The sequence below is a fragment of the Nuphar pumila genome, chromosome 1 (genome assembly GCF_984573655.1).
Source record: "Nuphar pumila chromosome 1, dmNupPumi1.hap1.1, whole genome shotgun sequence".
Classification (NCBI taxonomy): domain Eukaryota; kingdom Viridiplantae; phylum Streptophyta; class Magnoliopsida; order Nymphaeales; family Nymphaeaceae; genus Nuphar; species Nuphar pumila.
In genome coordinates, this window is record NC_143249.1 from 32,354,229 (window position 1) to 32,381,882 (window position 27,654).

General features: G+C 38.3%; 1 protein-coding gene across 2 annotated transcripts in view; it reads right to left on the reverse strand.

Moving 5' to 3' along the window:
* LOC149848598 (uncharacterized) overlaps positions 1–18,680 on the reverse strand; it is a 45,863-nt gene extending 27,183 nt beyond the window's left edge. Inside the window, exons 1-10 of one of the 2 annotated variants that reach the window (XM_089996370.1) lie at positions 18,543–18,680; positions 18,387–18,452; positions 18,244–18,309; positions 18,014–18,089; positions 15,563–15,640; positions 13,373–13,470; positions 2,199–2,272; positions 1,828–1,918; positions 1,284–1,441; positions 186–228 (exon numbers count right to left, since the gene is read on the reverse strand). In XM_089996370.1, coding sequence (XP_089852496.1) covers positions 186–228; positions 1,284–1,441; positions 1,828–1,918; positions 2,199–2,272; positions 13,373–13,470; positions 15,563–15,640; positions 18,014–18,089; positions 18,244–18,309; positions 18,387–18,452; positions 18,543–18,638 — 846 coding nt within the window. In that variant the 5' untranslated portion in view covers positions 18,639–18,680. Of the gene's footprint in view, positions 1–185; positions 229–1,283; positions 1,442–1,827; positions 1,919–2,198; positions 2,273–13,372; positions 13,471–15,562; positions 15,641–18,013; positions 18,090–18,243; positions 18,310–18,386; positions 18,453–18,542 lie in introns of those variants that run through there. The other variant, XM_089996378.1, reaches the window with a different exon arrangement.
* Between the last annotated feature and the right edge of the window lie 8,974 nt (positions 18,681–27,654).

The following is a 27,654-nucleotide window of genomic DNA, read 5'->3' on the forward strand; positions in this document are numbered from 1 at the left end:
AATAGGCAACAACTAGGGGCATTGATAAGAGAGATCATGTTGACCACTGTCTCAAATATATATTCGTAACATAGTGGCAAAGTCAGAGATGACATACTAATCCAGCAGCAAGAGACTTGCTATTTTGAGAAGATAACTAATCAAGCACTTTGAAAGACAAGGGTAGATGTAGGATGTCAATTCACCTCATACTTTGAACAACTGACCCATCTTGAAAGTGTCGACCATCTGCACATAATGCTCAAAAAGTCAAATGCAAAATGATAGCATTTCAAGAAGGCCAAAAGAACAACTTGTAACACGTAAATACAGTTTGAATGCTGAAAAACTAATAATCACGTAATTTTAGAGTAGATATATATATATATATATATATTATTAATATTTCTTGTTTTGGCCCACCAGGGCATTTTGGTAATTTTACCAATTGTAATAGGGACAGTTTTTATTATTTTTCTGTATTTATTTTTATTTTTCTTTCTGTGTCTTTTTCATATTATGTAAGGGCACAATGTCAAATGACCATAGAGCCGTTGGGATGCTCCCATCGGCTAAATTTATAGCCGTTGGGAGGTCCCACCGTCTCTTGGGAGCTTCCCAAGGCCTCTCTCTTGTGTATAAATTGGGGCTTCTCCACTCTAATTGTTTCTAATGCTTTCCTAAGCACTCTACCTCAATAAAATGATTATTATTTTTTACTTTTGTGTTCTTTTGTTTATGCACATCGATGCCTCTTGTAATCTTGTGTATTTGACATTGATTGGCTAGTGTTTTGTCCCTTTGTGAACTTGTGCTTATGCACTTTTAAGCTCTTTGTAGCCATTGTATGAACTTATGTGGTTTTATATTGCCTTTGGCATTTGTATTGTCCCTTGTAGGAATTGTACTTGTGCTTGTGCACATTGTGGTTTGCTTTCCGCTTGATTTTATTACAAAACCTACTAGTGCCTTTCATCCAGTCCAAGCTACCAATGATTCACATGGTTATATTACATTTAGTTTTTGTCTAATCAGCATTAAACCCTTATTTACAAGATATGTTTAGCAAATAAACCCAAGCCTATGTCTTTGCAAAAATGACAAGAATTTTAACTTTTAATCCCGATAAGAATTTCCATTATGAAAGCTTAATGTACCCTTAAAGCTCATAGTGCAAATAGCAAGAACCAGGGCAACTTTGATAATATCTAATAAACATGTAAAACACAACACTATCAAGCATATCAGCAATATCTAAAAATATCATAATCAAATCATATTTCCCAGTTTGATTTATTGTCAACCTGCGACAGTCATAGATGGTCACAGAACGATCAGCACCACCAACTGCAATTGCACCACCTGCAGAACTGCAAACAGCATAAAAAGGACTTCCTAGGCTGCCAGAAATTCGTTGTATGCAACCACCGTTATGCTTTACTCTCAGATCCCATATTGAGAGCTGCAACAAATTGGCATGTTAGGAAAGAAACAATTGCACTTTTAAGATTAAAATCAGCAACAAGTTCATACACATGTTGAACATTGAGGGTGTTGCAGTACAAAGGTAAATAGGAAACCTCTTCAGTGAGGACTCCAAGTTACTAACAATTCAATGGCATTTTTGGAGAAGCCAAACTAGGAACTTAGATTGCTACCTCTATATGCAGTATCTCATTTTCTATTGATCAACAAAATACTGTCATTTTTTTGAAAATATGGCTGAACAAGAGTTTCATGATAACCATATACAAACATAGGAATATTTTGAAGAGGGGAAAACCATTTATCACCTCTGGCAAGTTATCTAAAATATTTCCAAAGCACATTTTTTTCCTAGAACAGCACCTGGCAGCCTTCAGCAAGAGCTAATGTAGAAGAGCCACCATCTCCAATTATCGAACTTCGCATAAAGCATATAGAAGCAGGATACCACAAGCTGCAAAAAAATCTCATATTTGAATCACTTATTAAAAAAACACAAAAAACTATCATTTTAGTCATAGCTCAGAAAATAGGTAATAATTTCAATAAGGTCTGAGAAACTAATACAACAATGATTCATAAAATCAAGTCACATCTTATCATATAAGCAAACTTTTCAAGATATGAACCACTAACAAAGTTCATAAACAATAATGCAGGTAATCTAACGAGCACATCAAACATAAAATTGAGATCTTGGCTTGGATACATTTCAATATAACAAACTGACTTACGTATGTAAACTCTGAAGGTGAATATCCTGGTCATAGATATCTATGCTTTTGCAGAAACTACGAGCAACTGCCACCTGGAAATAAAACATGAAAAATAAGCATACATATATAGTAACTTCTGCTATTCAATACAAGTACAAATGTACAATTGCCAGCCGTCATAAAGGTAAAGTCAAATACTGCAAACTCATTTGTTGATGGTTCACCTAAAAAGCTAACTAATACTACCATCAAAGATCATCTTATTTCTGTAACGCCCCAAAATTTAACCCAAATTTTTAGAGAATTTTTTTTTTATAATAGCGGAAACAATTAATACTATGAGGTTAAGCATTCCAGAACATGACAGTGGAGAGCAAGCCAAAACGTTTATTGCATTTCACTATCAATGAATAATAACATCAAAGTCTTAATGACATAAAAATGAACCCAAACTATCCCGGGAACAATAAACCAATATCTCGATCAATGCCCCATCCTGCCGCAGCTCATGACATTCTATCTTTCACCTGAAAAATGGTAAATTGATTGGAATTAGACTACAACTATCTAAATAGGAAATACTGTAATTTTTCTTGCAGGTATCTCATGTGTCAAGTATGTGATGTGGGTGTCGTGTGTGATTTTCAACATATACAAAGAAAAAGTAAAGATCTACGCTATGACAGTCAATAATTTATAAGAAGCTAACTAGCAGGTAACATCATTAGCAAAATTTAAATATCTCAGAGACACAAATTTCATTGCAAGCTGAAATTAAATGTTCACCTGTTACAATTAAATGTACATGTATAAGATTGTAAATTTGTTACTACCTACTCAGATGTGACACCTAAGATGATCTAATTCAAATGTTTATCTTTAATTATACAGCTGGTACACGCGGGCCAAGACAAACATTTCAGAAGAGAACATTCGGGGGTTCATTATTCATTGGTGTTTTATTAACCCAAACATTCTAACTGAAACTATAAATCCGAAAGGAGCGGCCAGTGATCGAGAGAATCTCCCAAAGACCCAAAACCAAAATAGGATGCATCCCTAACTTTTGCAGAAGAACAAAGAGCTATCACCTAGGACACATTAGTAGTCCGGGTCCCCCCAACTCCGAAGACTGAGGACCAACGAGTCATTATCGCTCGAAACAATAAACACATGTCCCCAAAGTTTTGTACCACCTACGCTCTCCAAGGTAAGCCAAAAAACTGAGTTGGTTGATCTTTTTATTTATTTAAATTTCCCAATGTAAAGGAGTGTTTTCCCCAAAATTTATTACCATAGTAGAAGATCCTCACCCTTTATGATCTCACAAGGGTATACAACCCAATGTTGTTCTATTTGATTGCACAGACCCACTCAGACGCTTTGGTACCTTTAAACCATCGAGCACAAGCTCTGGTACCTTTAAACCAGTCAGGCTCACAAAAATGAACATTTAATTTTCTTATCAATGTTATTGACATTGAGTGCAAGCTTATCAACCCAAGTACCCACATCAGGTACTCGACCCATATTGCCCATTAAGCAAGATTTTCCAAACACCCACTCAGAGTGCTTCGGTGCCTTTAAACCAGTCAAGCACACAAACCCTGGTACCTTTAAACCAGTCAGGCGAAAGAATTATACTTCAATATATATGTATTCCAGTTATTAACTTGTGACCACTGTGGACCCTCTCACCTTAGCTTGGCAATTCAAACCATGGTTGTCAGTCGAGGAAGCGGGAAGCGAGGCACTTTCAAAAATTTAGGAAGCGGGAAGCGTGGGACTACTTAGAAGCGAGTCATGAACCGTCTCGGAAGCGACCTAGGAAGCGAGAGGGAAGCGAAAAAATAAAAAATAAAAAATAAAAAGGGGGAAGCTTGGGGGAAGCGCGCTTCCCATAAAAGGGAAGTGTGCTTCCCAAAAAAGGGGACGCTTCCCCACACATTTCGGAAGTGCAATGTTTCGCGCTTCCGAAGCGCATATCAGGGAAATGTGCTTCCCCTACTATAGGGGCGCTTCCGGTAACTCTGATTCAAACCACCGTTGTGATGTCTCATGTGTTACCACCAATAATTTGCCCTCTATGCCACCAATGAGATCAATTTACATATGAACTACTGTGATTCCCACTACATTTCATACGAGAACAACTCGACTAATCAGATACAAGAGGAGAGAAGGCATACACGAAACTCAAGCATGCATCAGCCATTGATTGCCCATAAACTCAAAAGAAAATGCACGGGACCTAATCATGCTTCACCTCAATAGTTCATATAAAACTTAAAGAAAGTTACACAGGATCAGATCATGAAATCTCCAAGATTATGCACAGGACCAATTCGTGAAATTCCAAAGATTGTGCCCAGAACTACATCATGAAATTCAAAAGATACATACAGACTAAATCGTGAAATCCAAAGGAATATACACCGGTCTAAACCGTGTATTTCATAAGAATATATACACGGGGTCAGCTCATGAAATCTACAAGAATATGTACTGGATTTAAGCATGCATCTATCATTAATTAATCTGATGAAAGAAAACACAAGTCATTTACAACATTTAGGCATGATCAGCACATTGCTTTTTCACCTAATACAGAAATAATAATAACAAAAAAATGATCACTAATAGGCGATGTATACAGGCATGAACCCTAGTCAATACCTCGAATACAAAATCATTTAAATTAACAAATAATACAGGTTTTCCAACACAGATCATGCAAATATAACGGTCGGTGCATAGCACATACGCAGAACCGAGATTCTATATCAGGTTACAATTCATACTATCAATAAAGATTAAAACACAGTGTTTCACAATTAGATAGCATCCCACATTTCCAACTACGAGTAGAATGCTCATATGCAATTTTCATAGTGAATCACAATTCTTAATGGCAATAAAGATCTTAACATAGTTTTTCACTGATGTATAATATCACCCGATTTCAGCTATAAGCATAGTGCCCAAACACGGGCAACCAAGGACTGACTCATGTTATGCCAGGGTTGACTCTCTGGTCTTCCAGATATGACATAATGCACTAGGGATCAGCTTCCTGAGAAAGGGTTCGGCTCCCATGCGCAGGATGTGGGTACATGTATAGTCATAACAACAATGGGAAGCACATATTTAATTATCTATGCAGAACATATCAAAGGCGGAGTTCATTCGTCACTAAGGTCACAACAGAAAACGTATACATATTTTCGTGGGTGCACAGTAATGTGTGCAGCAAAATACATACCAACTGAGTGCATACTGCAGCAGTACAATATGGATACAAATAAAGATTGGACACAAAATTCGATGAATTTCAAAGCAAGTAACTATTGTTATCAACGTTCTACTTCCTACCATCAAATTGGATAAAATATCAATTGCTAACCAGATTAATAAATAGAAGACAAAAGTTTCTACTGAACCTCAAATAATAGCAAAACATTTTGAAAGCAGTAAAAAGATTCCTGACTTCAGTGTATGACCACCAGGGTTAACAGAACAGAACAACTGGCCAAAGACACCCTTAAACACTGCTATAATTCTAAAGGAAATTAAATGAAAGTTAACCACCATATTACAAGTCATGTTAACACCAATATCATTAAGACTAATCATCATTCAAATTGGTTGTAACTGAAGCCCTAGAGGCTCTGCTAGGTAGGATTAGCTCTCCCAAGACTTTTTTTTTTCAAACATCATTATTGCCAACTATTTCACAAGTTAACCCTAACATACATACTTTTTACAGTTTTCAGAATTGACACATTAAGTAGCTGCATTACCACAGCCCTCGTCAAGGTCAGTTTATTTTTTAAATAGAATAGAACTGCTACGTCCAATACCAACGCAAAACTTAATTGGGTCTATATTTTGGATACCCAGACTCAACCTGAAGAATATGGTTGTGTCCAAGATGGGCCAGTTCAGCTGACTTTCCCACCCTACTTCCAAGTAAACAACATAAGCAACAAACACCCAAATCCCAGAGCACTCAAAAAAAAAAAAGGAAAAGTTGGACAGATTGCATACTGCAAGCTTGACACAAGGTACCCTGCAAAACCGTAAGAAACCTTACTAACCGAAATCCGAAATCCCTAAATCGAAGGTCTGGGATTTTCGGCAAACCCACATCGACTACTCGAACACACTCAATACCCAAAACAAGTAAAAATAGCAGTAAGACCTACCTTTTCCGGCGTGATGGTGGTTGATGCTGCGAGAGGAAGGTTTCGCCGGCGTCGATTTTGTCGAGCACGGATCGAGAGGGAGATCGCGAAAATGAGAGAGGAAGAGAGAGATAACGAGAGTGAGAGGAAGAGGTTCGGGAGAGGCCCTTTTTATAGGGGGTGGCCTCCCAGAAAGGAAGGGAATCGGTTACCTCCCCCCCCCCACCCGGCGGCTACGCATTCCCCCTCCCCCCAACCTTCTCCATTATCAGGCTGCGTTAGGGTTCTCTTAGAACCCTAATGCCCATTTGATTGGGCAGCCCCGATATGTGTTTTTTTTATTATTATTATTACTTATCTCTTTACACGGGGCGCGACCCTGGGTCTGAGACCCGAGATCCAACCGCGAGGTGGATCTACGGTTCCCTGCGGTTTGGATCCACAGGATCCAACTGTGGATTCATTTAATAAAATTTTATATACTTATTATTATATTGCTATTATTATTATTCCTTTTTCTAATATATATATATATAGAGAGAGAGAGAGATGGACCTTAGTTGATATGGATCTTGGATCCGAAACATGAATTTCAGCCCCAACCTCAGAAAATTATGTATTATTTTAAAATAAATTCAAGAAACAAAAATTTTAAGGTTATTACATCATTTAAATTTTTAAATATAACCCTAACTAGATTTCTTTGGACCCAAATACACTATCATGGATCTCAACCATTTATTACGGGTCCAAGATCCATCGTACTCATAAAACCCTCTTAAGAAATACGGATCTAAGGATCCGAAATTTTCTTCACACTATGGATCTGAATTACCATACAAGGATCTAGACCACTAATATGGATCCAAACATAAAAATTCTAATTGGATCATTACCATATTTAAATCTCCGATGTCCAGGATCCAAATGCAATATTGTGGATCAACGTCGCTTAGACTATTACGAATCTCCATCAGGTGTTATAGGTCCGATATAGAAATTTTCTTATTAACATTTAATTTAAACTTCGCGGATCCACTGAATTCTTCCTGCATCCAGTATCCAATATGACCATGATATTGAGGATCCAATATCAGAGATCTGATCCTTTTGCCTAAAATCCCTTATTGGTTATCCAATTAAAATGTTCGTGATCCGTTATCTAAGATTCGAATAAAATATTGAAGATCCGAACAGGATACTAAGAATCCAACATTGAAGATCCAAATAGGATATCCGAGATCCAAGTACGAATAAACAATTAAAACAATAAAATATCCTTGTAATAGCTTAAGGACATAAATTTTAAGTTCATTTATCTGATAAAAAATCACAGGTATTACAATTTCATTTCAGCCAGCTCGTAGTTCCAATATAAGTATCTGTATTCAAAATGACTCTTTGAAAGTCAAAGAAAACAAGTGTTTAAGGTTAAAACAAGTTATTGAACACATACAAGAGCAGTGAAGGCCCTAAATCTTCCCCAACAAGGAGACAAAAGCATCATCTAGTGAACAACTATGTCACATGGGTGCAGGTACGGGTGCGACACAGGTCAAAGTTGTGCCCATTAGGGGGACACGGCTATATATATGTATATATATTTTTAAAAATATATATATATAACAATAATAAAACTCGGTCAAAGTTGTGCCCATTAGGAGACACGGCTATATATATTTTAAATATATAAAAAGATCAATTTTTTTAGTTTTTATACATCTTTTGCCCTAAAAATGGACAAAAATAGACTCGATCAAAGTTGACCGAGTCCAAAATGTGGATGGACTCAGCCCCGGTGCGTTGACCAAGTCTGACACTTGGTTGACCGTGTCCGCCCCATGTCCGAAGCTGCACCCGTGTCGAGGCGTGTCAACGCAAGTGTGTCGACCTTATAGCCGAGTCCGTGTGACTTAGGTGAACAACTAGATGCCTCAACCTCAAGGCTAAACAATTGCAAATGGGAGAAATTATGTTTTTAGGATTGTCCGCTCACCTATTTAGAGTTATCATTAAGCATATAAATCTCCCATTCCCTGGGTCTATGTCATCATATAAATGCAAGCATGTGGAAACACCAACAATTATGAATAAAAAGCTCTCACAAAACGAGGGAGAATTATATAAGGATATGCAAAGGTACATTAGTATAGCATATGCTTTATAGTATTGCAAAACATTGGAAGGCCGAGTATGAAAGTTCATATAGAGCTAGAACAAGCATAACAGCAGAGATAGCTATGAAAAGAAATAATGATAGTTTTCAGTATGTTCATTTACTATTTTCATGTGCTAAAGCTAACTCCAATATGATGTTTTATACTATTAACCACCCTTGACTTCATGAATTGTGAGCTATTGAGGAGGAGATTCTTAGTTACTTTTAGTTTTCAGATATACGTTAGGACATTATATTTTTCAGTTACATAATTAGTTTTTCAGATCTCATAAATAAAGCATTTTTTTATTTATTGAAGAAGAAGAAGATTTTTCAGTTATATAATTAGTTTTTAGATATACATTAGGACATTATATTTTTCAGTTATATAATTAGTTTTTCAGTTATATAATCAGTTTCTTAGTTACTTTTACATGTTAATCTCACACATAAAGTATTTTTTATTTATTTGTATTTTTAGATATTTTTTTATAGTTTTTTTTAAGTTTTCAAAAAAAAATTGAGGCTTACGCTTTACGCCTCAAAACTTACGCCTCGCCTCAGTTTTTGGTGGAGTGCCTCGCTACGCCTCATCGCTTTTCACAACACTGGTTATTTCAAAAAATATATATATTTTTTAAACTTATTTAAGTTTTGTCCTTTTGATGGATTTAATTGCATTCATATTTGTGCTGATGTAAAATTTTATTAAATAATTTGATATGATTTATAATATTTATTTGATTTTGTGAAATGATATTTATGCATGCATGTACTCCTATAAGATATAGTTTGATTCTTATGTTTTTAAACTCTCTTAATTTGATGTACACGTGTGTGATCTAGTATTCTTGAGCAAATTTTCTTATTGGTTTTGTGACACTTAGATGCTTTATTCGAGTACCTCGTAGTTATATGTGTCAAAGCATGTCTTCTTTGTGTATGACTTTTGTTGTTTTGAGGGTTGTGATCTTTTGTTGAATAGCTTGAGGCTAGTTCTTTGTGAGCATGAGTTAGAAACTTGTGGAATTTATATGTATGCATAGGCTTAAATTATCTTTGGTGTGAGGTCTTTAGTAGCCTTATTTGAGAATGTATGATGTTATGAGATTTTTGTATATGCATGAAGATATTTTCATGTGTGGGAACTTTATAATACTTAGTGATTTCATGAGATTTTAATATATTTTCTTCATGCATGACATGTTTTCTTGTGAAAAATCATACTCTTTCCATAGTTAGATTTGTAATACATGATCTTGTATTGAGTATTAGGCACATTTGCTTGTTTCTTAACATGCAATAGACTTAACATGCAATAGATCTATAGGATCATATTATGATTCATGTGTTCTTCGGATATTATGTCTTTCTTCAGACATAGTTTGTGTATTTGTGAGAATTAATAAAATTAATATTTTAAGTATGTGCTCTTTTGCTCTTGGTGGCTTTTGCCTTAGTGGTCTCATGATTTTTTTCCCTTTTAATTGTCTTTCGTTACCTTCGTAGCAAGGTTTTATGCCTTTTGAAATTTTGTTACATATTTATGAGAACTATGCACGTATTATATGTAAGCCTCATGAGGATTTGAGTGATATGCTTGTATCTTGTATTCTTGTTATGCACATGATTGCACCTTAATTCATTTTGAGGATTCAAACTCTCCTTGTTGGATTTGATTTGAAATTTTTTGTTTTTCAAACCTCTTTTTGGAAAGTGATTTTTGAAGTTTTCTTGTTGCTTTCTGTTGGCTTTGGTTTAGTCTATCACGATATTTTCTTCGATGAATCATTTCTTTCTTTTGGCCTTTTTGAGGTCTGTTGTTTGCACCTCGGTGTTGTGGAGCTAAAATATGTGTGTTTGTTGGGGGTGAGTTATGTACACCTCGTTGTTTTGTCAATTTAGATTGCTGGTTTATGAGTTTAGTGTTGGCACTACGTTTGGTTCCGAGTAACAATTGTTTGATCTCTGTTTTGTGAGTGTTTTGTATCTCATTTGCTTATTTGGCTCTTGTTGTTATTATGTTGGATGCTCGTATTGATCTTTATCTGTGATGGCTAAACTATTATTTGCTTGTGACCATGTTGGTCCCTATGGATTAAATATCATAATATTGCAAAATTTATTTCTCTTGCCTTGATTTGAATATTATTTTCAAATCTTCTTGCTTATTTTTGTTGACATTAGTTTGAGTTTATTACATTATTTTTTCTTCTCTTATTTTTTTACTCTTTCCTCTTATATGAGTGACTCCTTTGGACAAGGGATCTTGTTTGTCAGTTTTACAACCATGTGTGTGGTGAGTTATGTGCACCTGTTGTAGCTGATTGTGTTATTTACAGTTTTACAACTATTGTAAGGTGACTGTGTGTACCTCTCGTGGTTGTATCTGGTGATTATTGTTAGTTTAGATAGCCAGTAATGTTGGTGCATTGTCACTGGTATGGTTATTGATAACACTGGTTTTTTATTTGTTGCCCTATGTCCTGATACACTTGGATTTTGAAGTTGATGAATTGGAGGTCAATGGAGTGATTGCTTGTAGTGATCAAACTATTGTTGGGATTTGCAAAAGTCTTGTCTCTTCTGATGATGTTAAAAATTCTTGTATGTGAGATTTCTAAAATCTTTTCATGTATTTTATAATTTTTTTCACTGCCCTTTTGCCCTCTTATGGCCAATAGTTAATTTTTGAAGATTTCATTACCATGCATTATGCATTGTAATATGCTTTGTTTGCATAGATTAATATATATTGAATATTTCATATTGATAATGTTATTGTCATTGAAATTTATATTATTGTGATCTCTTGAGCTTTTCCATTTCTTTGAGACATCGTAGTCTTGATCTTATATGATTGTTACTTATTGACAATTTGATTTAGTTATTTAGAATTATTGATGATTTATATCTTCGTATGATATGTCTACCTAAGCTATTGAAATATTGTTTGAGCATGATTGCCTCTTGATAGTCTATTTTGATATATAATTATTTTGGTCTCTAGGAATTTGATATTTTATTACTATCATCTTTGGGGATACGTTGATGTTGTGAATATGGATATTTGACTTATTGGGTTTTTGTGAAATGGTTTCAAAGTTAAGTTAATATTTCATGGTTCTCGTTTGATAGATTATCGTATCTCTTAATTATTTTTGAAATATTTTGGATTAAGTTTTTTACTGTCTTTTTCTTTGATATTCATAATTTAAATTATTGCTATCAACTCGGGTTTCAATGATTATTGTAAATGTTTATCAAATATCTCTAACTAGTTTTTTTTCTCGTGAATTGTTTAAATGATTGTATTTTAAAGTGATTGTTGCATTTTCTATGTATTGCATTTTCGTGTGTTTTTGGTATGCTTGACCATCCTCTCTCCATATGTATATATAGCTAATATTATTACTATTTATTTTGTTTTTAAATACTATATATATTGTTATAATCCCTTTATTGTAGTTGTTGCATTCTTAATGCAGGAACTCAAAGTCGTGGTTTGAGTTAAAGCTCTATAGAGATTTGAAGATTAGAGTGCTTGGAACTCTAATGATGATTGAAGTTCTTTTCTTTAAAAAAGTCTTAAAGCTTAAAGTTCTCGTCTTGGAGATCATTTATGAAGACAACTGAAGACTCATTTTAATCTCGTTTTGGCAAACCCTCAATGATCCACCGTAAGTTTGAGGGAGGTGTTAAGATATATGTAGCATTTCGTTATGTTGTATGTTTTGTATATACCAAAAGTACACTTAAGTGTACTTTAGGTATTTTATTTCTTTCTTTTGATGTGTATTCTTGTACATTTAATTTGAGTTATATTAATGGTATACTTTAGGCATGCCTTTTATGTATTTTTGGATAGGTATACCTATTAGATTAGTAAGTATACTTATGGTATACTTTAGGTTTTTTGTCATTATTAAAAGACTAAATATTTTACTTTTTGTTTTTCTTTTCTTTTTTGGTTGTTTTTTGAATGACCAACTAGCCATTGGGGTTTGTAACGGCTAGTTTGACAAACTAGCCGTTATGTCTTCCTCTATATATTGCTCATCCTTTTGTTGTATAGGTGAGAGAGGATGGATGTATATATATATATATAGTGTGTGTGTGTGTGTGTGTTGAAGTGAGGTTGACTTGTATATTTGTGTGAATATTTCTCATAAATAAAATATTTAATTTTTATGTCATGTTTTTTTCACATGACTATGTATCATTTATTGTATCTAGCCAAATGCATTATGAGAGTGCATTTGGATTTCATTTATGTTTGATAAAATTGTATTTATTCTTTTGTATTTCTTGTGTCTCAGATTCCATTTCATTTCGTGACACAAAAATCAAATCTTGTGGTGTATCAGACATGATAAAACCTCCAAAGTCAGATCTACCATTTGGCAGCTTAAATTGCATCAAATTATGACATCCAACAGAAGTCAAATATTCCATTTTCAGAATGGCACAAAAAATCACAAACCATCATGAGAGTTACAACCGACATCTGCCATGACACATGAGAACTAGTAATTTTTCAGACAAGTAAACATTATTAGAAAATCACACTTGGTCATATATTAGTGATGATTATCACACCCATGACATGTGCATTAAGCAGCATCTGATTAAGGATTTTTCTTATTAAAGTGTTAATGGTCATAGTCGAAGGAAGTACATTCCAGAACAGGATTTAGCAAAGACTAAATAATACAGAGAAAGGATGAGCTAGAATATAAATAATTTGAATATGAAGGCTCAACGCATATTCAAGTTTTGCTTTATGATTAAAAGAGAAGCAGCATTTAATTTCCTAGAGCAGAAATGATGTGAAGTATGTAAAACTATACCATGGACCATTGATTTGGACTGAAGCACAGCCCAGACCAGCTACCCTCTCCAACACCACAATCTTGAGGCAAAGCTGCATATGTAAGTTCTTCAACATCTGACAATTTCATGCATGCATGTCAACACAAGTCCTCCAATATGAAATACTTAACCGCATGAATCCAGTTATGTGACAAATAAGGTTTTCTCATAATTAACCCACAGAAAAAAAAAAGTATCCTTTTCCAAAAAGTAAACCATAAAAACCATGGTTGTACCATCAATCTAGTATTGCTGCTTAAATTCTACATGAATGATGCACATAATTTAAATGTCACTGCTGGAAAGGGCAACAAAGTGAGACCTAAAAGGAATCACAAAGCTCCAGCTAAAATTTTGAGGTCTTAGCAGCAATCTGGCAGGAAGAATAGTATTGCTACAGTAATCTAAGACTGCACTATGTCACATGGGTGCGGGTGCAGGTGCGGGTGCGGGGATTCGGCACTTCCAAAAAACCCGGGTGCGGGGGTGCGGCAGGGGCAAAAATGTAATATATATAAGGGGGTCCAGGGGTTCCCCTGACGCGGGTTTTTTCAAATTTCATTTTATATACAGATGCACGATAGCGCACCCATCTCGTCAGGAGAACAATGAATACTAATAGCCAGCAAGGCTACCACCATCATTATCATTTATTATGGAGAGAGAAAATCCTTTACGAAAAAGAAGGATCAACAAGGCTACCACCATCATTATCATTTATTATGGAGAGAGAAAATCCTTTACGAAAAAGAAGGATCACAAGGCTACCACCATCATTATCATTTATTATGGAGAGAGAAAATCCTTTACGAAAAAGAAGGATCAGGATTAAAAAGGCAGGAGCAGCAGCAGCAACAGCTGTCAACAGAATTTTTTTTTTTAAATTCCGCAGCCCATTTCATAGGGCAAATTTTAAAAAAAAAATCCAAAAAAAAAAATGGACCTAAATGATCCTGGGTGTGGTCAACGCACCCAAGATCGGGTTGACCGCACCCAGTGCCGCACCTGCGTCGAGTCGACGCGGGTGCGGCACCCTGCTAGCCGAATCCCTGTGACATAGACTGCACATAACAATCACAAGGTGGGGTGGAAGGAATGTAAGGAGTTGACAAAGAGAAGATTGGATATAATAATTGGTAACAAACATTTTCTTTTTGCAGGCTTTTAAAAGGGAAATGTCTGAAAGCACAGTGATGCCCACCAGATAATGCTAGATTTGTTATATATGTTTTTCTATGTCAGCGAGTGTATTCCATATTGTCCCAAAACATGAAAAATAACCATTTTTTTGTCATGATTTAACTTCACATTTACCTTTACCTTTAAATTTTATTGAGATTTCCCTAAGAACAGTTTACAATGACAATGTGCAGCCCAAGTTGAAATATCAAAAAAAAAATTGTACGCTTCTCCTCATATAAAGTGATAAAGACTTGAACATAAAATAAACAATATGGAAAGGAGCAAAGGCCAGAAAACATAGATAAGGATGTTCATCACTATTTGTAAATGGAAGCAACCAGATCAGAGGTCGAATTATGAGCTCAGACTTATTGGTCAAAAACTCAGACATCATCAAAAGAATGGGAAAGTATGAGAATCAACAATAGTAGCTATGTGTGTTCCAACTTCTGCCTTTTTTATTGTATTTATATGTCCTTATATATCTCACAATAATATTTGATTGAGCAGTACTCAGGAGTTGTCCTGGATATATCTCATTACAGACACCACGCATATTTATTTCCCTTCATAAAACCTGAAAGTCTTATAATAATAAGAAAAGAGCTTGCTAATCCATGTCAAATAGGTATGGGTGGCGGCACATGGTGTGATACAGATATGGCTGACACTACATGGCTGTTTTCCAAAAGAAGGATGCAAGGGCGGTGCTAGGTTGTGGTGTGTGTGGTGCAGGTATGCATTGCGAGTAGAGAACCTCACCAAAATATTAAAAAAAAGGTGAATGATTTTAAATATTCAAGAAACATACAATGTGTTATGTAGTATGTACATTGTTTAATATGTATCTATGTGTCAGCACCTGGAAGAACCCAGCACCAGAACCCATATGTACAAGTGTTAACATGGGTACATTGGGTATTTTAAGAATACCTTGTTACATAGTTGCGAATATAGAGCATAGGAAGGACAGACAAAAATTATACCTTGACTTCCAGCATCCAGTCTGGACACTATGACATGACCATAAGAATCAACTGTACCTAATATCAAGCCCATGTCACCTGCCAAATTGCAGAAAACAAATATGAGTATAAAAAATATGTAGTGCATCAACCACCAAATTAGTCAAATAAATTAAATAACAAAGTATGATCCAGAATTTCTCTAGCATGTTCTAATTATGGCTTTTGGCTGCATAGAGTAACATCTTGAAGGAGTTTTAGTACTACAACACCATATCAGCATTTGTAATTTATAAGGTCATTTAATGTTTTTGTTCACAAATGTTAATATGTAAGCTTGATTCTAGTAATTTCACTGTCATTTGTATTGTCTAGGATAAAACCATGTCATTATAAAAGAATAAGACAAGAAATCAGCATGATGCAGGCAATCAGAGCCACTTCACACACAAGGAACAATCTGTTCTACTTGCCAATACAATGCATTGATGATTAGATTAGTTGTCAAAAACTGTGCCTAGGCTGGCTAGGCATAGGGCTACCGCCTAGGCTTATGGGTCTAGGTGGTAGGACCCTGTTTTTTTACCTAGACTGCCTAGGCTGTCCATGCCTAAGCAGCAAGGACATAGTTGTCATGTTTTTTAAAAAAAAAATTGTCTCTTTTCTTTCTATTTTTCTTTTTCTTCTTCCTCCCGCCCCAAAAGCTTTCTTTTTTTTATTCTCTCATTTTCTTCTTCTTCCTCCTCCTTTCACCCCTCCGTTTAGTTGTCAAAGGCGGAGCCTAGGTGGCTTGGCCGAGGTAGTCTCTCGGTCTGATGCGCAGTTGCACACACATATACATGTTTTTTTTGTACATATATATATATATATATATATATATATATATATATATGTGTGTGTGTGTGTTTGTGTGTGTGTGTGTACTTAATTCATATATAATATATAAGTGTATGAGTAATCTATTTGACTGTTTTTATGTAATATAATTGCTTTACAGTGTTCGACAACATGTTATTATTTGTCTATTGCTTATTGTTGATTGATTTTATGTTGTATACATGTTTGTTATTAATTTTAGTAGTTTGTTTACATATTTTGTATGTTTTTTTATTTGGGATAGTGCCTAGTCCACCTAGGCCTCGCCTAGTCTCTTTAGGGGCTCACCGCCTAGCGCCTTTGACAACTAAGCTGATTAGAGACGCACTCGGCTAGTTAAAAAAACTATACTTAAGCCCAATTTTGGATTGGCAGATGCATGGTTCTCGAAACTCACCAGATACAAGATGAGAGAGCATCAAAATTGTTCATGCCACTAAAGTCAACAAGAAAACTGCATCACTTCAGCAAGCAACTTATCATACATGTAATTGAAATGGCTCTTATTCTCCAACATGGATCAGCAAAAATTGCTGGAACACTGGAGATTTAATCAGTCTGCCCAATAGCATAAGCATGAGCTCATAGCCGACTTTGTCCAGGAAGTCAAATGGGTTCAGAACATCTTCGATAGCTTGTGTGCATGCATAAGCATAAATTAGTGATGGCCCAAGCATATTTTTGGGTCACCTAATATATAGGAACCACATAACATAGCACTGACAAAATGGCATGTCCAAAACAAGGAGATAAACAGCCCAAGCGCTGGCTTGGATTGGGAAACTTCAAAGTGAGCAATCATTAATTGCATTTTCATGGTTTATTTACTCTAATAACATACTTCGAACCAATAAAATTAAATTACATTAACTATATCTTAAGTATAAAAAATAAACAGTCCATATAGCATAAAAATGTAACTGTAAAAAGGGTCTATTACATTCAAATTGTTAGATAATAAAAATGATTTTACACTACTGTATGAACCATGCTAAACCCATGTATTAAGCTGATCTGCTTTTAAAATGAATGGGTAGGTGAGAATGCATTAATTGATACGGTATGCACATCAATACCAGAGAGTTATCATACATACATACGCACAATACATATATTTGTATGTGCACTCTCAAGCTCACCTTGTTTAACCAAATAAGCCTAGGATTGAGCTTGAACCTGTCTCGTTTATTAAAAGAATGAGCTCAAACATAAGTTTTAGTGAGCCGAGACAAGTCTATTCCCCACCCATATTGGAAACTTGAAAAGATGCATTAACAATATGTTCTAATCATCTTAATGCTTGTTGGTCATCACGTAGAGTACACGTCACCTGACCCGCTTAAGCCACAGGGCCTGCTGTTTACCCATTAGCAACTATCTATTATGTTTACCGGCAGATCACGTTAATCAAATGCTTATATCAATCATAACAGAAAGAACAAACACCATCTACACCTGCACTAGCGTCCAGCAAATTAATTCAGACGTGCAAAAACAAAAGTCAAAACAAAGATTACGATCTAAAACCCTACCCATTCCAATTTTCCACAATATGATAACGAAGAAAACCTGAAAAATCACTCCTCGTTTACTCACAATTGGCATCCGCCAGAGCTAAGCTCTGTATCTCCGAACGATGTGGACAACGCCTCACCCTCGTCGAATTCAATATCTTCAAATCGACAAACCAAACCCCTAAATTTCACAAAAAAAAAAACACACACAAAGCATTCTACCAAGACTACCTAAACAACTTCCATCAATCAAAAATCAAAAATCAAAAATCAAAACGAAAGAAGAAAAGAATCCAACAGCCAACGAAACACCTTTGCCGCTATCGGTATCAATAGACTGTCCTTTCCCTTTTCGACCGCGGAATCCTCCATTGCAACCTGCAGAATGCTCACGGAATTCAAAATGCAGCGCGACGATTAGCGCTAGGGTTAGGGTGAGGGTTATAGTTTCAGACCTCCACTTTGTAGACATTGCATCCTGATGCGATGAACACACAACATGAAGAACCATCTTCATTCACCTACAGACAGACAGAGACAGAGACAGAGAGAGGTCATAGATAGAAAGATATAGATAGATAGATAGATATATAGAGAGAGAGAAAGGTTACGTGGAGAGCGATGCGGGTGGATTGGAGGCTGGCGGGCGAAGGGTTCGGTAGGAGCGAAGGAGGGATGAGTGCTCTCCTCAGACTCCTCACTTCCATCTCTCTCTCTCTGGCGCCACACAAAGTGCCGGCAAGGCCGGTTTAAACCCACACAAACTGCCGGGCAAGGTCGTGATATCTTGCTTTTTCTCGCGCTTTATAAGCAAAATATCGGCCGTTGGATAAACTTTAAAAAAAACGTTAAATAATATGCAAACAATCAAATTAGGCAGTGGACCGGGGCGGGGGGCAAGGACTCCAACACCCCCCACCCTGTCTCAAAATCAAGGTTGTTAAATGCGATGAGGCGAAGCGAGGCATTGAGCCTGCGCTTGGCCTTTGAGGCGTACGCCTCTCACAACATGAGACTCTCAAGTATCCGTGGTATATTTAAAATATCGTAAAAATATGTGGCATTTTTGTAGAGATGTTAATGGATTGAAGTTAATGCGACTGCATCAGAACGACCTTTGTTTAATGCTCATAATCAGATTTCTTTTTTTATATTTAACTTAGGTGCATCACTGCACGCCTCAGTACCTTGAACGTGCGCTTCGCCTTTGAGGCGTACGCCTCTCACAACACTGCTCAAAATTCCGCCCTCCATTCCTGCCCCTCCATTCCTGCCCGGGTTTTGATTTTAACCTTCATATCTGCTTCCGTCCCAGTATGGGTTTTGATTTTAACCTTCATCCATGCTTCCATCTCTGCACGGGTTTTGATTTTAACCTCGTCTCTGCCTCCATCCCCATTTCATGTCCTCCATCTCCGGTCCAAACGGGATGAGGCAGGGTGGGGTCCTTTTTTTTTTCTCAGTCCACTGTCAACCCTAAAGAGTATTTTAGCATTTTACTAACCGGGTTTAGATACGAAACAGGACAAGGCGGGGCAGGGGAAGCGTAAGTTCATCCCCGTTTCATGTCCTCCATCCCCTGTCCAAATGGGGTGAAGACCTTGTTTTCCCCTGGTTCACTGCGGTGTTTTCCTCGTGATAATATTATTATGAATGTTTGAAACTATCGCGATATATTGTCATCTAAAAGCAACTAAAATTTGATCTTTTTTAAAGATATCACTGATTGTCGCACTGGTTTAAAGTTTAAACACACACACATGGTTGTCAATTGAGTCCTATTAGATTCGTTTCACGTTCAATTTCGGATTATGCCAACCCGTTTAGCAGACATACTAGTAGCAGTGTGGGTGGACAGTATGCATTGGGCCAAATGTTGATATTCTATTATACCTCACCTAAGACAAGTTGGGCTCGAACCCAAAAGTTGAGACCGAACCGACAAGGCTTGGGGCCTAGGCCTGACATAGCGTAAAAACAAACCCAGGCTCAAATCAGGCGCAAAGAGGATGTGTCCAATGGGGTTGGTTAGGTCTCCACCGATGCCACAATTATCGGTTTGGGCTTTCTTTGACGAGAAATCTCATAAAAGTTTGAGTTGTTATTTAAGAAAATACCAACATACAAAATATATATTAATCATAATGGAATTGTTTTTAAAAATTAATATATAAATAACTTTATGATTAAAGGAGTGATAATGCTGATGTAACTTGTGCTATTCTCTATTATCTTAAAATTCTAGGAAGATAATTTATTTATTTTTTTAAAGGCAAGCTGGGGTTATGCAGACCCCTACCAATTATACAACTATACCTTGGGGTTTGAACCTGCAACCTCCCAACACAAGGTGACGTGCACCAGATGCTCCTACCAGACAAGCTGAGCCCAGAGAAGATTATCATGAGTCCGAGCAGAATTAACGGGTGTTAGAAGAGAATGAAAGGCCTGTTTGTGCAACACCACCGTTGGGAGAGATAATATTTGTCCTGATTTCTGAATTATTCCTTTCTTTATTTGTAGATCTGTAGCCTGATTATATACATTCGTGCAAAAACTCAAATGAGTTCCTTTTCAGATTTCTTTTTGTGAGAAGTGTCCATTTTATCAGTTTTGCATCCAAGAATCTTGTTTTCTCGTGTCATCATGTATGCTTGAATATCTCAATATTTATCCATTCTCTTCTATGGATTGCGGGAAAACATAAAGAAATATTTAGGGTACGTTCGGGTGCCTCAACTGGACAGGATTTGGAGTCAGAATTATTTCAAATCATTCGGATTTTAAATCCCAGGGCAACCCTTGAGATTTAGATTTTGAATCAGAATGATTAGAAATGACGGGTTGGCTGAAATCTCATGTTCGACATGTGATTTCAGGCTATTAAAATAGCCTGATTTTGAATGATTCAACAGTCTCCACATGGTGTCACAGACTTATTTTCTTTAATAGGCCAACACAATGCGATGATCCTTCCTTATCGTCGCAAGCTTACTTATCGCTCGTTTGTCAACCACGAAAGCTTGTAATCAGAATGCAAAAGAGCAAGAGAGAATGAAAGAAGAAAAATTATAATCACAAGAAGCAATCACAATAAGGGTGAATAAAAAAAAGCTCAACGCATTTGATTCATTCACAATTTTAGCCCATAGGCCTCTTACAATTCAAGTATATGGGTTGTTCCGGACCGAGCATTCGGAATGGGACATGTGCAATGCGGAGCTCTGCTGAGTGGTAAACGCATCAAGTGTAGCAGCACGCAATATGCGTTGGCTTGATCAGTGATAGCGCCACACACGATAAGCAACGATATTGGCGTTAGTGCATCTTTGGGTGGCGGCTTAAACATAGAGCGTCGGTTGGTTAAGCAGTGTCAGCGGATCAGTGGATGTTGCCTTTGGAGATTTTGTTAAGGACCTCTCGACTTTGAGTTTCCCACACGTAGCGGTTGGATGCACGAGGGTGCGTGTGGGTTAGAGCTAATTCTCTCAGGAATCACCTTAGGTGATTCCAACCGAGTATGGTGACTCGGGGCTAGGTGAGTGAATACCTAGGCACCGACGAATGAGTCTGGGTAGTGCTCTTTGCTATAGTGTTCAATCATCAATTGGTCTTCGGACTGGGGGGGCGTAAGGTCTTATTCATTCGGTGGTAGGGTTTTGCTATGTCGTGCGCATGGAGCCACAAGACACTTCATGGCACGCAAAGGCAAAGTTTGTGTCTCTTTCGAAAGTGATAGCTGGTATGGGATGGCCATGCACTAAGCGACATGAATTATATGGAATGCGCACTTGAAGATGTGTTTGATCAGCTTCCGCTAGGCAGCTGCGCATGAGGTGGTGCGCAGAGCCAATGAAAATGATTCAGCATATAGAAAAGTGTTATGACGCGGCCTTTGGTCGTTAGGCTATTCAGATTGGGCAATCTGGCGTGTTGTGGGTTTGCAAAAAATTCTATGCCCATAATAAATTGGCATCAGAGCAGAAAGATTCACGAAGACCTTGTTTTTCATTGTGTGCGACACTGAAGAGAACAACGATGGTTTATCTTGGTTACGTAATTTTGCGCAGTTGAATTGTGGTTGATCGAGCACAAAACATGATGTTGGTAGGATGTTATAAGACATTTTGTCGATAATAAGCAAAAGTGTAAGGTTGTTGTTCAGTTGTCTAAGAGAACGTAGATAATCCAAAGATTCCTACCAGTTGTGCGTTAGGCTCACAGGTGAAGCGTGGTGTCTGTTTTGTACATGCAGAGAATGCACGTTGGATTCGGTTGGATGGATTGACACCTTTGGGCATGAGAGACTCAATTAAAACTTTTAGATTCTCTCTCAAGATTGTGGGTTAGCGGAGTGCCCATGATGAGCAAAGATGCCCATTGCTTTGGTCCCTTGAGTTGAGAGTTTCTCTGTGGATTGTATGTGCTGAAAAGTTGTTGTTCGTGGCTAGTGGGTTTGGTTCCTAAGGGAACGTTTGCTGGCTCCAGATGAGAATTACAACGTGTTGGCTCTGAAAGAGAGTTACAACGTTGGGCTGTGTTGCCCCTTGTGTGAACGAGTGCCCATAAAGACGCTTTGAAGGACCGCTTTGAGGTGTTACGCAAGTAAACATCCTCTACGTGAGGACTAGTTTGGACCGTTGGAAAACCGCAAGTTGATGCCTAAGAGAGTTAATATTTTATGGCACACGTTGGTGGTCGTGCTTCTCTGCGTGCACCACGGAGGGTTTGGAATTTCCCTTGCTGGGGTTGGAAGGCACCCCAGCCATGAGCATAAAGACGACAAGTTTGTCGTGCAGGCGAGGATGACCTGCTTTGAGTTTAAGACTTCACTGGGGTTCCACGAGCAAATGATGCTCGATGTTGATGCAATGAAAGACTAATATCTAAGTGATTGGAGGCGCGTTAAGGAATGAGACTTGGCGTGTTAAAGGTTACGGCGATGGTGAAGAAAACCAGAACAAGATGAATCTAAAGAGAAATTGGCATATCAGTTAAGACTGTGTTCTTACTTGCACCGACATTGTCGATGACGACAATTGTTTGGGTGGGGGAGAATATCCCGGATTGAGCACTCGAAATGAGGCATGTGCAGTGCAGAGCTCTATTGAGTAGTAAATGCATCAAGTGTAACAACGCACAGTATGTGTTTGCTTGATCGGTGATGTGCGGTGATAGCGCCACACGCGATAAGCAACAATATTGGCGTCAGTGCATCTTTGGGTGGCGACTCAAATGCAGAGCGCTGGTTGGTTAAGCAGTGCCAACAGATAAGAGGATGTTGCCTTTGGAGATTTTGTTAAGGACCTCTCGACTTGGAGTTTCCCACGCGTAGCGGTTGGACGCATGGGAGTGCATGTGGGTTAGGGCTAATTCCCCTAGGAAGGTGATTCCAACCGAGTATGGTGACTCGAAGCTAGGCGAGTGAATGCCTAAGCGCCGACGAATGAGTCTGAGTGGTGCTTTTCGCTATGGTGTTCAATCATCAACTGGTCGTCGGACTGAGGGCCGCAAGGTATTGTTCCTTCGATGGTGGAGTTTTGTTATGTCGTGTGCATGGAGCCGCAAGACGCTTCATGGCACGCAAGGTTAAGGCAAAGTTTGTGTCTCTTTCGAAAGTGATAGCTGGTATGGGATGACTATGCACTAAACGGTATGGACTATATGGAATACGCACTTGAAAATGTGCTTGATCAGCTTCCGCTAGGCAGCTGTGCACGAGGTGGTGCGCAGGGCCAATGAAAATTATTCAGCACATAGAAAAGTGCGGCAGTCTGGCGCGTTGCGGGTTTGCAAAAAAATCTATGCCTGTGACACAAGCTGCCCCTTTGGGGTATTGATTAACCTGAACTGGCAGCTTACATCAGACTCAACGAAAGAAAAATAGACTCTAGACACAACTTTATAATGTAAGTCCTAAGAGAACATGCTCCCCCCTTGAAATCATGCATCGTCCTCGACGCCATATGTTTCATGGTAAGCCCTGACTTTAGCCGGGTAGCAATTGTTCATCTAGAAAGCTGGCTCCCACGTAGGTTTCGTTGTTTCCTTCAACTGCACTAGGTATTTCTTCGCTTCGCCCAAGTAGCTGACCTTGTGGCGAAAGATCTAACAGAGTTGCTTCTCGGCCCCTTGTGTTGTCAAGGCTCTCTGCATGATGAGAGCGTGTTGTGGCATGCTACATTTCAGATATCTGTCATCTGTATGAAACTGTTTGATGTTGCACACGTGGAACACCGGGTGCACCTTGAAATCTATGGGCAACTCTAGTTTGTATGTCAGTTTGCCCACTTTCTATGTGATGGTGAATGATCTTTCATATTTTCTGATCAGTTTGCGGTGCGACCCGCGAAAGATGCTTGTGCGACCAGGATAAAGCTTCACCAACACTTGGTCTCCAACTTAAAACCCAACGGGCCGACAATGCTTGTCCGCCCACTTCTTTATTCTCTTTGTCGCCTTGTATAGGAATGCCTTCGCTAACTCATTCTGCTTGTGTCAGTCTCGAATAAACTGATAGGCAAAGGATGCCCTTCCCTTTTCTTGCGCGGCAAGAGTGTGTGAGCGGTTGCTACCCCGTAGCTATTTCAAACGGGTTGTGGCCTAAAGACTCGCTATTCTACAGATTATAATAGAATTGTATCACGTCAATGAGCTTCACCTAATTTTTCTGATTAGCACTAACAAAGTGCCTAAGGTATTGCTCAAGTATCCCGTTGATGCGTTCTGTTTGCTCATCAGTCTGCAGATGGAAGCTTGTTGAAAACAACAAATTAGAGCCAAGTAGCCGAAATACTTCATGTCAGAACTTGCCCGTGAAGCGAGCACCGCGATCACTCACAATGGTCTTTGGTATGTCCCAGTGCTTCACCACATGCTTTACAAACAACTTTGTAGTCTTCTCTGCAGGCCATTCCTTAGAAGATGAGATGAATGTGACATATTTTGAGAAACGATCAACACCACAAGAATGAAGTTGATGCCATCTACCTTCGACAGACTAACAATAAAGTCCATGAAAATGCTTTTCCAAGGACGTTCTGAAATTGGTAGAGGCTCAAGGAGACTGGTTGTCTTTTAGTTGATTCTCTTGTCTTATTGGCAGATGAGGCACGTTCGCACATACTCCTTCAAGCCATCTTTCATCTGTGGCTAATAAAAGGATTGTTAAGGTCCGCTCCTGGCCAAGATGGTCGACCCATAATGTATCATGGCACTCCTTAAGCAATTCGCAGAGAAGGCTTTTCTATCGTGACACAAAAATGTATCTCCTTTTTGTTACAAGAAGGTTGTCCTATAGCCAAAATTGTTGAGTCTTCCCTGCATGCATCAAAAAAATAAGGTGTTGCGCTATCAGATCTTGTTATGTGCCTTCACAGATGCGGCTCAGCAAAGCGCCCTCCAAATGCAGTTCAGAAGGCTTCGCACGTGCAACAGCCAGTTCAACCCTACAACTTAAGGCATTCACAATTACATTGGTCGTCCCAACATTGTACTCTAAGGCAAAGTTGAACTCAGCCAAAAACATCTACCACCGAGCTTGCTTAGGCGCTAGTTTCTTCTGTGCCTAAAAATAGCTCGTGGCAACATTGTCCGTCTTGACGACGAACTGGGCACCCAGAAGGTAGTGTCGCCAAGTCTTGAGATAATACATGATGGTTGTCATCTCACATTCATGCACCGTGTAACGTCTCTCTACATCTTTTAGCTTATGACTCTCATATGCGATCAGATGACCATCCTGCATAATAACTCCGTCGATGGCAAAGTCTGAGGCATCTGTGTGAACCTCAAAGGGCTCGAGTGATCAGACAATCGCAACACTAGCTTCCTCACTAAGGATTTCTTCAAGCCGTCAGAGATCTTGGCATGCTCCTGTCTAGAGCCATATCCGATTCTTCTTTAACAGGTCAGTGAAGGGCGCAACCTTCAATGAATCTTCGATAGTAATTCGCCAAAACAAGGAATGACTGCGACTCTAGGATTTTGCTTGGCGGAACCCACTCTTTGATGACTCTTATCTTTTGCCCATCCATGCGCAACACACCATGCCCCCACAACATGGCAGAGGAAGTTGATATCCTCCTAACCGAAGAGACACTTCTCTCGTTTAACACATAGGTCATTTACCTTTAGCACCTGAAACATTGTTCGCAAGTGCCCAACATTGTCTCCATATTGCTATTGTATATCATGATGTCATCTAAGTAGACTACCACAAAGTTGTTTAATGGTAGAAAATTTGATTCATTAGGGTCGTGAACGTGGTTGGAGCATTTGTCAACCTGAATGGCATTACTAAGAATTCGTAAGCACCATAGCGGGTGATGCAAGTTATCTTCGGTTTATCACCATCTGCAATCATCATCAGCTAGTAACCCGATCTCAAGTCTAGCTTTGAAAAGACTCGAACACTGACAAACTGATCGAACAAGTCCGCTATTAGTGACAACATGTACTTATTCTTTACTGTGACCTTGTTTAGTGCACGATAATCCACACACAATCGCTTGAAGTTGTCATGCTTCATCTGAACTAGGACTGGTGCGCCAAATAAGGCTTTCGATGGACAAACAATGCATGCATCCAGCATCTCATCCAACTGCATGTGCAACTCTTTCAACTCAACTGACCCCATGCAGTATGAAACCATTGTGGGAGGTTTCGCTCTTGAGGTCAACTCAATCTTATGATCGACCTGACGTCTTGGTGGTAGACGCTTGGACAATTCCGGAGGCATCACCCCCTGAAACTCTGCCAACAGTGAGGCTAGGGTCGACGTCACTGCTGATTGCACCTTCCCTTTTTCTGCGTGCACGACAACTAAGAATGTCTGCTCCCCACGCTTGACACCCTTCTTCAACTGCATTATCGACAATACTAAAGTCTTGCCTTTTTAAGTAAGGCATTGAATTGTGTGTGACAGGTTTGGCCCCATAATCGTCAACGAGTTAAACTTTGGCAACATCATCACATTCTGACTACGCAGAAACTTCATAACCAAAATCATCTTAAAATTATTCAGGGGCACCACAAAAAGTTGGCCTTGCCGGCCCAACTCTAAATTTGGATAGCTACAACCCTTGCTTCACCAAGGATGAGCTTGGCCTCAAAGTTCATCGTTTTAATGGTCCTCTGCTTTGGCCCAGGCCTCATGCCTAACCGCTTTACCTTTTCTCGCGAGACAAAATTGTGTGTGACCCCAGAGTCTACTATTGCTGAAGTAGACTTTCCATTTGTAATGATTTTTAGATACATGAGTTTCTTACTGACCTGCATGTTTTCAGCTACACAATTTTTAGATGCATTAATCGATCGCATGTCTCCCATCCTTAGTTACATGGTTTCAATATCACTGCATTCTGCCTGCACTGCATTAACTTCCCCGTCGTCCTTTACAAGTCGCTTTGGACATTGCCTTGCGATATATCTATCTCCACAGAACCAACAAGTAACAACTGCTCCCTTATTACTGTTGTTATACTTCTTGAAGTTCTGTTTTTTATTAAATTGGTGGGATATCGATGCCTCACCTTTGTTGTTGTGTCGCTCATTCTTCTTGCCTTCGTGGTCAGGCTTCTTCCCGACCTTTGTTGATGGGGTGAAGGGCTTGCGCTAAATGTCAGCTAAGTACTCGATCGTTACGTATGCATCTTCCAAAGTACTGAGGTTGCTCCTTTTCATTTCGAACTGTGCCCATGACTGAAGTCTTACCATGAACCA